Source organism: Frankliniella occidentalis, unplaced genomic scaffold (genome assembly GCF_000697945.3).
Source record: "Frankliniella occidentalis isolate FOCC.00 unplaced genomic scaffold, Focc_3.1 Scaffold18, whole genome shotgun sequence".
NCBI lineage: Eukaryota > Metazoa > Arthropoda > Insecta > Thysanoptera > Thripidae > Frankliniella > Frankliniella occidentalis.
Window position 1 is genome coordinate 1,284,503 of NW_026267148.1, and position 11,112 is coordinate 1,295,614.

The 11,112-nt window shown below is 42.3% G+C and overlaps 4 protein-coding genes across 8 annotated transcripts in view; 2 read left to right on the forward strand and 2 right to left on the reverse strand.

Annotated features, from left to right (window-relative positions):
* Positions 1-7,124, reverse strand: part of LOC113210654 (protein argonaute-2) — a 15,293-nt gene extending 8,169 nt beyond the window's left edge. Inside the window, exons 1-10 of one of the 4 annotated variants that reach the window (XM_026428745.2) lie at positions 6,916-7,124; positions 4,879-5,042; positions 2,555-2,626; positions 1,961-2,083; positions 1,715-1,884; positions 1,398-1,640; positions 1,118-1,292; positions 806-1,028; positions 579-726; positions 202-507 (exon numbers count right to left, since the gene is read on the reverse strand). In XM_026428745.2, coding sequence (XP_026284530.1) covers positions 202-507; positions 579-726; positions 806-1,028; positions 1,118-1,292; positions 1,398-1,640; positions 1,715-1,884; positions 1,961-2,083; positions 2,555-2,626; positions 4,879-5,020 — 1,602 coding nt within the window. In that variant the 5' untranslated portion in view covers positions 5,021-5,042; positions 6,916-7,124. Of the gene's footprint in view, positions 1-201; positions 508-578; positions 727-805; positions 1,029-1,117; positions 1,293-1,397; positions 1,641-1,714; positions 1,885-1,960; positions 2,084-2,554; positions 2,627-4,092; positions 4,268-4,878; positions 5,043-6,915 lie in introns of those variants that run through there. The other 3 variants (XM_052264321.1, XM_052264322.1, XM_026428746.2) reach the window with 3 other exon arrangements.
* On the forward strand, positions 4,434-5,912 carry LOC113210658 (uncharacterized). Its single transcript, XM_026428755.2, has 3 exons — positions 4,434-4,722; positions 5,092-5,204; positions 5,282-5,912. The coding sequence occupies exons 1-3, from the start codon at positions 4,571-4,573 to the stop codon at positions 5,434-5,436; spliced, it is 420 nt and encodes a 139-aa protein (XP_026284540.1). The 5' UTR covers positions 4,434-4,570; the 3' UTR covers positions 5,437-5,912.
* LOC113210659 (uncharacterized) lies at positions 5,483-5,912 on the forward strand. The gene has a single exon (XM_026428756.2). The coding sequence runs from the start codon at positions 5,483-5,485 to the stop codon at positions 5,666-5,668; it is 186 nt and encodes a 61-aa protein (XP_026284541.1). The 3' UTR covers positions 5,669-5,912.
* A 463-nt stretch (positions 7,125-7,587) lies between the features above and the next one.
* Positions 7,588-10,756, reverse strand: LOC113210656 (proteasomal ubiquitin receptor ADRM1 homolog). 2 transcript variants are annotated; one of them, XM_026428751.2, is made up of 8 exons: positions 10,416-10,755; positions 10,150-10,266; positions 9,916-10,018; positions 9,408-9,516; positions 9,071-9,297; positions 8,765-8,869; positions 8,518-8,678; positions 7,588-8,221 (listed from the first exon to the last, which is right to left on the reverse strand). In XM_026428751.2, the coding sequence occupies exons 1-8, from the start codon at positions 10,617-10,619 to the stop codon at positions 7,922-7,924; spliced, it is 1,326 nt and encodes a 441-aa protein (XP_026284536.1). In that variant the 5' UTR covers positions 10,620-10,755; the 3' UTR covers positions 7,588-7,921. The 2 variants fall into 2 exon arrangements, with proteins under 2 accessions (XP_026284536.1, XP_026284538.1); XM_026428753.2 differs by lacking the exon at positions 8,765-8,869 and having other exon boundaries at positions 10,416-10,756.
* Between the last annotated feature and the right edge of the window lie 356 nt (positions 10,757-11,112).

The following is an 11,112-nucleotide window of genomic DNA, read 5'->3' on the forward strand; positions in this document are numbered from 1 at the left end:
CAGTTTCGACATTTCCAAATCTACAGATCTGGGACTGTGCTTGCTGGAAAGCTGAAGACTACTCCTGCCAACCCTCAAAGGATCAATGACATCAAAATTGAGGAGGTCACTCAACTGGTAAAATTGAAATACCCTGACTTTGCCATTTATCAGACAGTCCCCTCATGTTACGGAGTTACAGAGAAAAATGATTGTACTAACCATGCCAATGTGTCCACTAATTTGTCCAGATAATGCTGACAACGACTGTGAAGAGGAAGACGGCCTTCCCCCATATTGAAGCTTTGGAGGGGCCAAGACACGGCCACGGACTTCCATCATGTGGTTTGAGATCGTCAATCCAAACTCTTGTACATAGGCATCATTGTTAAAGTCAGCTCTGCGAACTAAGTTGTTGATTTCTCGTTCTCTGTCGGGTGCTGATCTGGCAGTAGCTTTAATCATGGTTGAAGTCTGCATATCAGTCAGCTTTTTGATACAACGCTGACCAGCAACAATGTTGCACACCTGAAATCAATAGCTAACATGAGGCAAGAGAAACTAAATATTGATAAAGCAGCTGTAGGACAATTAATTACCTCCAGTGGTAGGTAGGTATGTTTGTGTTCTTGACCGACTTGAAGACAGGGTAGATGAGGGTACCGTAGCTTCATTTTATATTTGTCAAGGAAGTACTTAGCAACTGTACATTCAACAGTTTGACCATTTTCCAGTTGCAAGGGGAACCTATGAAAGAAGTTTGTAGAAAGTATTGAATAACTAAGAAATAAAAATTCATATTTTTAATGATAAAACTTTGGCTTACGACTGCATCTGTGATGGCCGACGAGTAACATTACAAACTCTGTACTTGCGTCGCATAGTGCCACAATGAGTTATTTCAATTTTCAGGCCCTTTATTTCTTTGGTGAATTTCACACGTTGAGAATCAGTCAACGGCTTCCTCTGTTCATTGATATCTCTGATGTCAAGTACCTCACACATAAACTCAATAACAGGCTGAGCCTTATAAAATGCAGTTGCAGAAACTAAAAACATAGAACATTAGAATAAATTTAAGTACAATTTAAGATTCTAAATTAATTGTGTGGATTAATTAATATCTTTTTAATCCTACCATCAATGTTAAGCATCATTTTCCATTGACTTGGTCGAACAGACTGATGAAAACCAAACCACACCTCTCGGCCTCCACCTAGTGGATGATAATATCCATCTGGGGATGAGAAAAATGATCTACCCACTGGTGTGTATGTCATTGATGGTAAGTGTCTCATAACAACATCCAAAGCCTACAAGGTACCAACAGTTAGAGATCAGAGAAATTGACAATGCAATACTTACAATTACTGGGCTCCTGCTAGTAAAGACATGCATATAACAAATTGAATACAAACCAAAATTGCATCATATGGGATCTGCCTTGTGCGACCTTCAAGAGCCTCTTCTAAAGCGAAGAGTGACACTTGTGCAACCCACTTGATATTAACACGAAAAACACGGTCTTTACCCTCTCCAGGCAAGGTCACCTCTAATTCTACTCTGTCATTTCCAATCGGTAGGGGATCTCTTGTGTACAAATTGTTCCGTCCATCAAAGACCGGTCTAAGTGTGCCGAAAATCTTACTGTAGGCATGTACCTGCAAAAGACAATTGTGTTATACTAATAGAAAAAAGAAATATCAATAGAAACTGACAGTTTTCAACACCTTACCATAGTTTCAATAATTTCACGATTAACTTTTCTAGGACATTTGTCTGGTTGTATGTTGATATCATAGTGGTGCACAAAGCCACGAGGCATAGTGACTTGAAAGTGATTGGCACGCAACAGAATGGTTCGTCCATCGCGACCTAGATTTGGCCGTCTGGGGCAGTTGAACACTGGAAATAAGACCATTTATCGTTAACCATTGATCACTAGAGGAGAAGATTAATCAACAAAGAAAAATCCACTTACTAGGAAGTTCTGGTGCTTGTGGTGGATTGGGTTGGTTGGCAGGTCCTAGAGCTCCAGGTGGGGCAACTGCAGCTGGTGGACCGACAGCCCCAGCTGGGGCGACAGGTGGTCCACCTGGAGGAGCTGCAAGTCAAACACTTAATCAATTGACTTACATGTAACCTACACCTTACAATCTAAAGGAACTAACCAAACTGCCTCATGCATGCAGGACTATTGGGCTAACTCAAAATTTAGCAGAACAAAGATTCACAAAAACAAGGTATTTCCCCAAAATTAAAACTAAATAAATTATTAAACACAGGAAACCCTTCCATACAGAGCTTGATATAACATCCATCTTGGAGGCTGAGATCCCAAGCATTAAAATTATCCCACAAATCAATTCTAATTTAAAAGCAGTAAATATCTTATTGAAAAATCACGCAAGACTCAAAGTTGACAAAACAAATACAGGAACCAAAAGCACAAAAAGGGCAAGAAAATTTCTTTCAGCTAGGCCCCAGCATGAGGTATGCAGAGATAATTTAAATTATTGTGACTATAAGCAGTATTACAAAATATAAAGGCCAGAGGCTGAAAAAGTATCATTACCAATATCAGGGGATGTGGAAGTCTGCGACCCCGGAACCGTGGACTGCCCTGAGCCTGGCCACGTGCTATCATCTGGTGCGCAAACGTGAGCAAAAGGTGAGCAACAGCCCAGCAGACAGCGAGCCAAGCAGAACCAAGCCAAGCCACTGCCTCCCAGCACACTACAGCTTAATACAATATGTAGAACATGAAAGTGTAGTAGATAACAGTTTTGAAAAGGCAAATTACAGCTCTAAAGTTCAAAAGTAGTTCCAATACAGGTAAGTTTTTTTATTTTTTTATTTTTATGAAATTGAAAAATATACGTGAACACGTATTTGAAAAAAAAATGGAGGTGCTTGAGAGCTGCAATTTTTGCAATGGCTACACAATAATTGGTATTAAGCTGTAGTATGTTATACGAGAATACCAGCTTAAACAATGTGCATAAATAAAATATTTACAAGAGTGTGGAACATTTTATAACAACTTAATAGAAGATAATACAATTATCTGAAAAAATCAAAACCTCATTATTCAAAAGTTGCAATTTAAGTTAAAGTAATAAATTGAATATTTTTGTGTTTCATATTCTTTGAATGTGTAAGGAGTCACCGAGAAATCAAAGAAACAAAATTTAACGACCTGCAACCTTGATTTTAAATAGGCACTACCACCTACAGAACACTATTAAAAGAATGGTAGCAACACTCGGATTGTAGTGAGGTATAACAAGAGACCAAAGAATAGACAACAACAATGAACCATTCATGGTGTCAAGGCTGAAGTTGTCTAAAATTAAACATGGTAAATATAGAAATATGATTTACTTGCAATGGCAAAATAACAAAAATACTGAGGAAATGATTAAACTAGTATTTTGGTTTTACAAAGCAAGCCACTTTGACAGAATAAAAACAAACAAATTTATAAGACCAAAAACCAAGTTCTGGAGAAAAGGAAGGCAAATTCAGATCATAAATGACAATCTCTAGATGATGGCTGGAAACCCAAAAAATGAATCACCAGCGTGACATGAATGCTGCATTATTTGGAAATGTAGGCTGGAACGTCAAGGACGGGCCTAAGTAGTCACAAGAGATCCGGTCGGATTGCACTCTCATAAACATACTAGAATCACTTCTTACTTCCCAGCGGCCGCGAGGGAATGCGAGATAGGGGGAAAGTAGTGGGAAACTCATCTTCGGCCCAAACTAAAGCGCAAAGGCGCAGAATACCGCACCTCGGGACTAATTTCGGGAGCTCCGGGAAAGGTCATCAAACCCGTGGCCGTGCATTGTTTTGATCAAATAAGTGCACTCGTCTGTGCGGGCCGCCCCGCACTCTCTGCAGGAAAAGAGGGCGGCCGCCGACGGCCTGGGAGGGCTGGACAGGACCCTGGGCCACAAAATAGGACGGGAGAGGCGTTATTGACCTCCATCGGGATATCAACTTAGGATCGGAAATACCCCACACCATTGACATCATTGCAAGTAATTGACATTTCTCGAGGGCCGCGAATGTCTCCGAGGCATTAAAATGACGCAGTAATGACTTACGTGGGCCCACGGGATACATCTTGGACGTTGAGGACTAACTAGGTAATGATAAAAGACACAATAAATAAACTCAACACCCCTTCAGCCACGATGGGCGACTTCTCTCTCTCTCACAGTCCCAACATGGCGTCAGTGACGTAAAAACACGAGAGTGCGTTCTGTTGTGCACCTGACGATCGGGGTCGGGCACTGCGATGGAAGTGGTCTCAAAGGTGTCACACCTCTTTAAGCAAGTCCGCTCGTCACAATACTAGCCAAGTTTCTAGTTAAATTTGAAAACGGCGATTGTCTGAACTATCATTAGTTAATGTAGTAAAGTTACTATGAGAGAGGTTTTCGAGAAAAGAAAAGGAATTTTGCATTTCGTAGTTGGCAATGTCCCTGCCGCCGCCATCTTGTAATGCAGACTGTTGGCTAACCTGTTAGGTGTTCTAGACTTGTGTCGTCGTGCTATTATGCTGCATGAGACGAAAATATCATGGGAATATTTAAAATCAATGGTGTAGTTGGAAAACAAGTACCGTCGGCATTTAAACTGATTGTAGAACAGCTTCAAGATATCAATTTGAAAGCTGTCAAGAACGTAGTTGTAGCGTACGATCCTTTCGACGAGCGGTCCGTCGCATCAAGGTATCTATCCGATGTAAAACCCATAGAATTTTATCCATCTGTTTTTTTTATTGTTTTTCACTTAAAATAACTTAAGATATGTAAAAGGTGTAAACTATGAACTCATAGCTGTGCACTCAACTACAAACTTTACTGTCTAGTAGCTCAGTTACTCACCATTGATGGGCCCACAACCAAAGTTCTTGGACAGAATGGAATAGGGTCCAGCATGTGGGATCGTGCCATTCATTTGTGGAGGAGATATTGATGTGAGGGGTGGAGAGCCACCAGGAGCATTAGGTGTAGGCGGAGACGACATTTCAAATTGTTCCGAGGCTTTCCTGTAGACAATATTACAAATAAAACTTATTAATACCATCTTATTTACAGGAAATTCTTGGAGTTTCTGAACTTCAAGACTGTGACCCGGAAGTTCCCAGATTTCGCAGCACAGACCCAGATCAAATGTGACCGTAGTGAACCAACAATCTCTTTTGACCTAAGTAAATCCTCAGAACATGAACAAATTTCTCTTATGATTTGGCTAACGTTTCTACCTCTTACATTTAAAATCCCTCAGTTACAGGTAAAAAGGTACTGTTTAAGGCTGGCAACTTGACAACACTGGAAATGTTCAGGCTCTACAATCAGCACATCACACCTCACGCACCGGAAGAAGAAACACAGCGGGAAACTCTGACAACAAAAGCTATGAGGAAAGGAGGCAAAAAGTGAAATTGAGTGATTTTTCTTGATCGAGAAGTGTTGACTTGAAAGAGCAATGGCGAAGGGCAAGAAAGGATACAATATCCAACTAATCGACCATCTCTACAACCAAGTTCCAGCATTTACTGACATTTTTGATGAGGAGACTTGGTATATCTTTGTGGCATGTTTTGTGGCAAGTACAATTGTTTTGGCAATTGTGCTCTCCAGATTTATTACAATCAGACCAGTTGGAGGATAAGAATTTATTCTAATGTATGACATCTTCACAACTGTGACAGGTGTAATTAATTTTTCTTCTTGTTAGCTTTGTAGTGCATTCATCAAGTTTTCTCATTTGTTCTTTTCGAATTTTTAACAGCCCTCAGAGATAGACATTCCTCATTAAAGGGACTTAAAACTTCTACCAAAGCTTCACCCTTTTAGGCAGTGTGTAAAATGTGATTTTATAATATGTAGTGTGCTGAATAAAATGTAAAAAGGCATTTGTTTACTTTTTTTTGCCTGATCCCACTCTACGCTGTTATCTTTACTGGATTTAAAACAATAATCAGCAAATTATAAAACCTAAAAGTGGATTATTCATTTCCTTACGCTAGCCCATGAACAAGTTGCAATGTGGTCAGCAGTTGGAGGGATCTAAGAAATTTCAGATGACAGCAGAGTACTGTAAATAATAATATTTAATACTCCAAGAGCTTTTACACTGCCCGAGGGGTGGTGAAGAAAGCCCCTCGCTAGGGGGTGCACATAAGGAACAAAGGGAGATGCTGGGTCAGCGTCAGAGCGGCCCAATTCAAGTTCAATGAAGTGGACTCTGCGACGGAACGGTGGCAGAGCACCGCGGCTGTGCAATTAAAGTGTTTAGTGCCTTTCTGGACCTTCAAACAGCCGGTGCGCTAGTGGCACGGAGTCTTGACGAGTCTTGGCTCCATGCTAGCGGTGCGCTAGCGGTGCGCAAGCGCCGATGGCCCTCGCGCAGACTTCGTTCATTTGTGTAGCGAATTTGGCCGGCTGCTGAGCAAAAGCGCGTTAACACGACCGGGCAACCCCGCTGAAATGAATTGCGAGACCAAAAGTGTACCAGATCGCGGACACAACGGCGTCCTAGACCGTCCCGGCTCCGGCTCGCGGGCGCCACTCAGGGGTAGCGCTGCCAGCCAGCTCTGCGAGGCTCTGTTTATTGCGCAGCTGCAGCTGGCGTCCACTAACCCAACTATTCGCGAGTCGAGCGCGGCGGAGTACGAGCGTCGCGGCACGACAAAGCCTCCGAAGAACCGCGGCCGCTGGTGTCACACGCAGCGAGCGACGCTTCCATCGCGGGCTTAACCAAAACAACATTACATTTCAAGGTCACGCACCCTGCCTGCGCCGCGCACCCCTCGCAGCCTACCTAGCGCGGCCCGGCCAGCCTAAAGCCTCAGGCCAGCGGCACCAAACCTCGCGCTTTCACAATTAAGCAGCCCCCCCAACGCCAATGGTACTCACCGCGGACACCTCGAGACGACGTCGATTTAAAGACAGTGAGCTAGACCACTTGGAATAGATTCGATACTGTGACACTTGTTTGGCAAGTTCATTCTCAAAACAAAGACTTCGGGAGGCAAACTCGGGAGCCTTGTCCTAGGCCCGACTGTGGTGAAGCCCGTGCCCGTGCGAACCGAGCGAACGGCGGAACGGAGCGGAGCGGCAGCGGGCAGACTGTACTCCTCCCCCTCCCTCCACTCCGCGGAGCTCCGGGACGGGAACCTACCTAGCTCGCTAGCGGGCACACAAGCGAGCTCGCTCCCGCTTGCCAGTTTGCTTTCATACATGGGACTAGAAATTTCTTGCGAAAAAAACAAGACGTGGCCTCCAACTGAAAGAAATTACCTACCAAGTTTTGTTAATGGTTGAAGACAGTGTGTACTGGATAACCAATCAATTCTGAGTCCACGGCGCACTGGCCAATGGCGAAGCAGTCCTTCGACTCGCAAGCCAATGGGAGCGTAGGCACGGGCGCGCCAATGTTTGAATGTGGTCCACGAAGGCACCATCGTGCATACTTCAGAAGCGAACCTTCCGGGTTTTGAAGAATGCCAGGGCAAGAGTCTAAAAAGTCCTCAATCTGTTGTGCTGCGCCTAGCGGATTGTTGCAGTTCCACATCGAAAGAAATCATGTTGAATATGTCCCTTGTTTATTTCTTTAGAAAATACAAATCTACATACATATAGAAGGATTTTCAGACCATCTCCAAAATGAACAATATAAATGTCTTCATAATCAAACTTATGATTAAAATATAAACCTGGGTTAATCTTTTTTCAGCTACTACATTGCCAATGACTACCAGTCAGTCCATGTAAATGCAAACCTTCCCACAGTAAATAGTACACCATTCCTTCCAGAGGCATTGATATCTGATGAGTGAAAGTGTTTCATCTGACTAAAATTATTGTATTAGTTAGCAATGTAGCAAAAAAAGTTAAAAAGTTTCACAACAGGCTTTCATAATTAATCCATAGACATGCCCTCATCATCATCATCCTTTTTCTTATCAGGAGTTTTAGAATCATCCATCTTTTTTTTCTTTTCTGGTTGAGTAACTTCGCCAGGGCTAGCATCTGTGGCACCAGAGGATCCTCCTGCAGAGGGAGTGCTTGGGGAACCAATGCTGGTTCGCTGAAGGGCACGGACAAAATCTTCCATGTTACCACGGTTGGCAGCTGAGACTGCATCACCATCTACATCAAATTGGTTGATAACATGACCAATTTGACCAGACTGGAGGGCATCAGAGAAACTGCTCAAAGCCTGCAAGAAGAGTTTAAGAAATCATAATCTTCAGGATCAAATTCAATGATTAGGTGCAAACTTCAACTGTGAGATATGGAAAAGACAGTTAAAAAGTAACAACAACAACAGAAATTTGGAAATAAATGTAGGGCTTCTACCAAATGTGAGGCTTTATCTTACAGCAACACATCCCCAGTAATATCAAGCTCGCATAATGTATGCTCCTGCGCAGGTCTCCAACCGAGATTTCAAGGAAGAAGATGCGATGGAGCAAAGTAATAAAAAGGAAACAACAGTAAAATTTGCTTAACTACCTGCTGAAACTGAGGTGAAGTAAGAGTCAGTCTTAATCTTTCCTGGGGATCACCAGAGTCCTCAATGGGTGATGGCAAATGCTGCTGCAACTCACGAACAACAGCAGGATTGCTCAATAATGGTTGGATACTCTCTGTGTTTAAGCCAGCTGCTAAATCCACTAGGGAAAAAAATGCAAAAGAAAAAATTGAGATTATTTTTACAAGATTTTACAAGATCATTACTTTGAGATCAGAGGGAAAATACCTGCTTGGCGCTGATCACCTTCAGGATAAGGACTAAGAGACGACAGGAAATTGCGCAAGTCATTCAGCTGGATGGGATTTTGAGTCACTTGTTCATTAATATTTCCTGGAAAATTAGGAGCAATCAAAATGTGACAAAAGTTAGAAAATAACAATTCATAGAGATAGAAAACCGATTTTGAAGAGTCTTTAAAATTGATAATGTGTCTCAGCACTGAGAAAAACCACTAGTATTTTGGTGATAAGATTTAAAATGCGCTCCAAGAAGACATTTTCCCTACACAGACACAAGCTGGAATAACTCAACTGTTAGAAGCAGCAGGCTTCGACGAACTGGTGCGTGATGAGACCGGAGTGGTCGTAACACTTGATCCACTTGTACCTGTGGTGGCAGCAGTCGTCGTGCTGCCTGTAGCTTCAGCGGCAGCAGCAACAGCAGCTGCAGCAGGAGTGCTAGATGAGCCACTGCCGCTGCCACTACCACTGCTGCTACTGTTCTTGTTGCCTGAAGAGGATGAAGATGACCTCGGTGCACTGAAATGGGAAACACATTGAGTTTAAATACATATTCTTCTGTTAAAATTGTAGACATAATTTAGACAAGTAATGTAAGAAAGTTAACTGAATAACACTGGCCATCTTACTTCATGGTACTAAGAATACTTGACAGTCCTCCCATTTGACCAACGCCCCCAAACAACTGAACAAGCTGTTGTTGAGACATGTTGCTGAGAAGATTTTGCAGGTCTCCATCTAGGAACAGAAATTATATTATCTAACAAAGTATAAGCATACATTAGGGGGGTTTGGTTGAAGGCAATAAATAGGCAGATCCATCTACACCATTAAAGGTGCTCTCTAGCTGACCAAAGTAGTGAAATTAAAAACTACTGTCAGTTGTGGAAAAGGAACTGAACTCAATGAAGAGATTCCTTAGAAAGAAAACATGCTTACATTATAATATACTATTAATTTTATGGTACACAAGCAAAAAGTCCACATCTTCTGACACCTATCCTGTCAGCTCTTTAGAATCCGGAAGACAACCCAGAAGTATTGGCCTGATCTTAGGTAGAGACTCAGACACCCAGTAAAATAATTTATATAGCTTTGGTTCTTTTAAGAAAAAAATCTTCACAAAGTATATTTTACCTGGAGTGCCTCCTCCACTTCGATTTGAGCCAGGAGTGGGAGGGTTGTTAAGCACATCATTCAGTTTGCGGCAGTTGTCATCGTCTTTCTCAGTCTTAGGTTCCTAAAATAAGTGTTACAATAAATGAATTCAGAACAGATGAATGATACGGAACAGAGGATAATTAATGACATCAATTAGAGTACACATACTAAAAAAAGGCTCAAATCTCAAAATACTGAGAGAAAAAGTACCTGAACCCAGAAGAAGAACTTCTTGTTGGATGACTTGAATTTCAAAACATAGACACGTCCAGTAGTACACTGATTCACACGTTTGAATTCACAATCATCCGGAAAGATAATCAAATCCTGTAAAGATAAACATTATAAAAGTGTAACTTAATAAATGATCAAACGCTTGCCAAAAAATACTTTCACCCAACAAAGCAGAGGTTAAGGTGGACAGACTAGTTGAGTCAGGTAGTTACGTATCAGATGAAATAAGGATTCCTACTCACATCTTCAATGGTTCCAGATTGCCGATCCTTCCAACAGAAGTGCATAAGCGAGTCTTCAGACTGGTAAACGTAAAGCAAACCCTTCCTCTTGTCTGGATGAACCATCTTACCCTTCATTGTCATTTTACCGGCTTTAAACTCCACCAAATTTTTATTCTGAGAGCGCGAGCTCGAATTCCCAAATAATGCTCCTCCTCCCGGCATTTTGATAACAATATTTGTCTCTAAAGAATCAACACCTGAGGAAAATATTAATTTTCCTCTGAAAGATGCCTTGACAACTCAACGACCACGACACGATCACGATGACTCGCCTCACTCGCCCGTGTGTTTAGGAGGTGGGGGGGGGGGGTGTAGGTGAAGTAAAAGGAGAAAAAGCAAAGTATGCCCACCGCCTTGTGGCGGTCGTACAGTCGCGCACAGCATGAGGGACTGACGACGGACTTCCCTGAATGATGAGCAATGCCGCTGGCTGGGCGTTCATCTCTCATCCGACATCCGTCTTATTTTCGACATAGCACTGGACCGATATCCTACACTTTCCCGACCATCTATTTCCTTCAAGCATGGTTTTCGCAAGATGCTAAAACGTCTCATGTTCGCAGCTGGAGGAGTGAGAGCACTCGGCGGTCTCGCAAAAACAATTTTTTAATAATGGTATGCCGCAATGGGTTGGGTTTTAAACTAAGATACCACC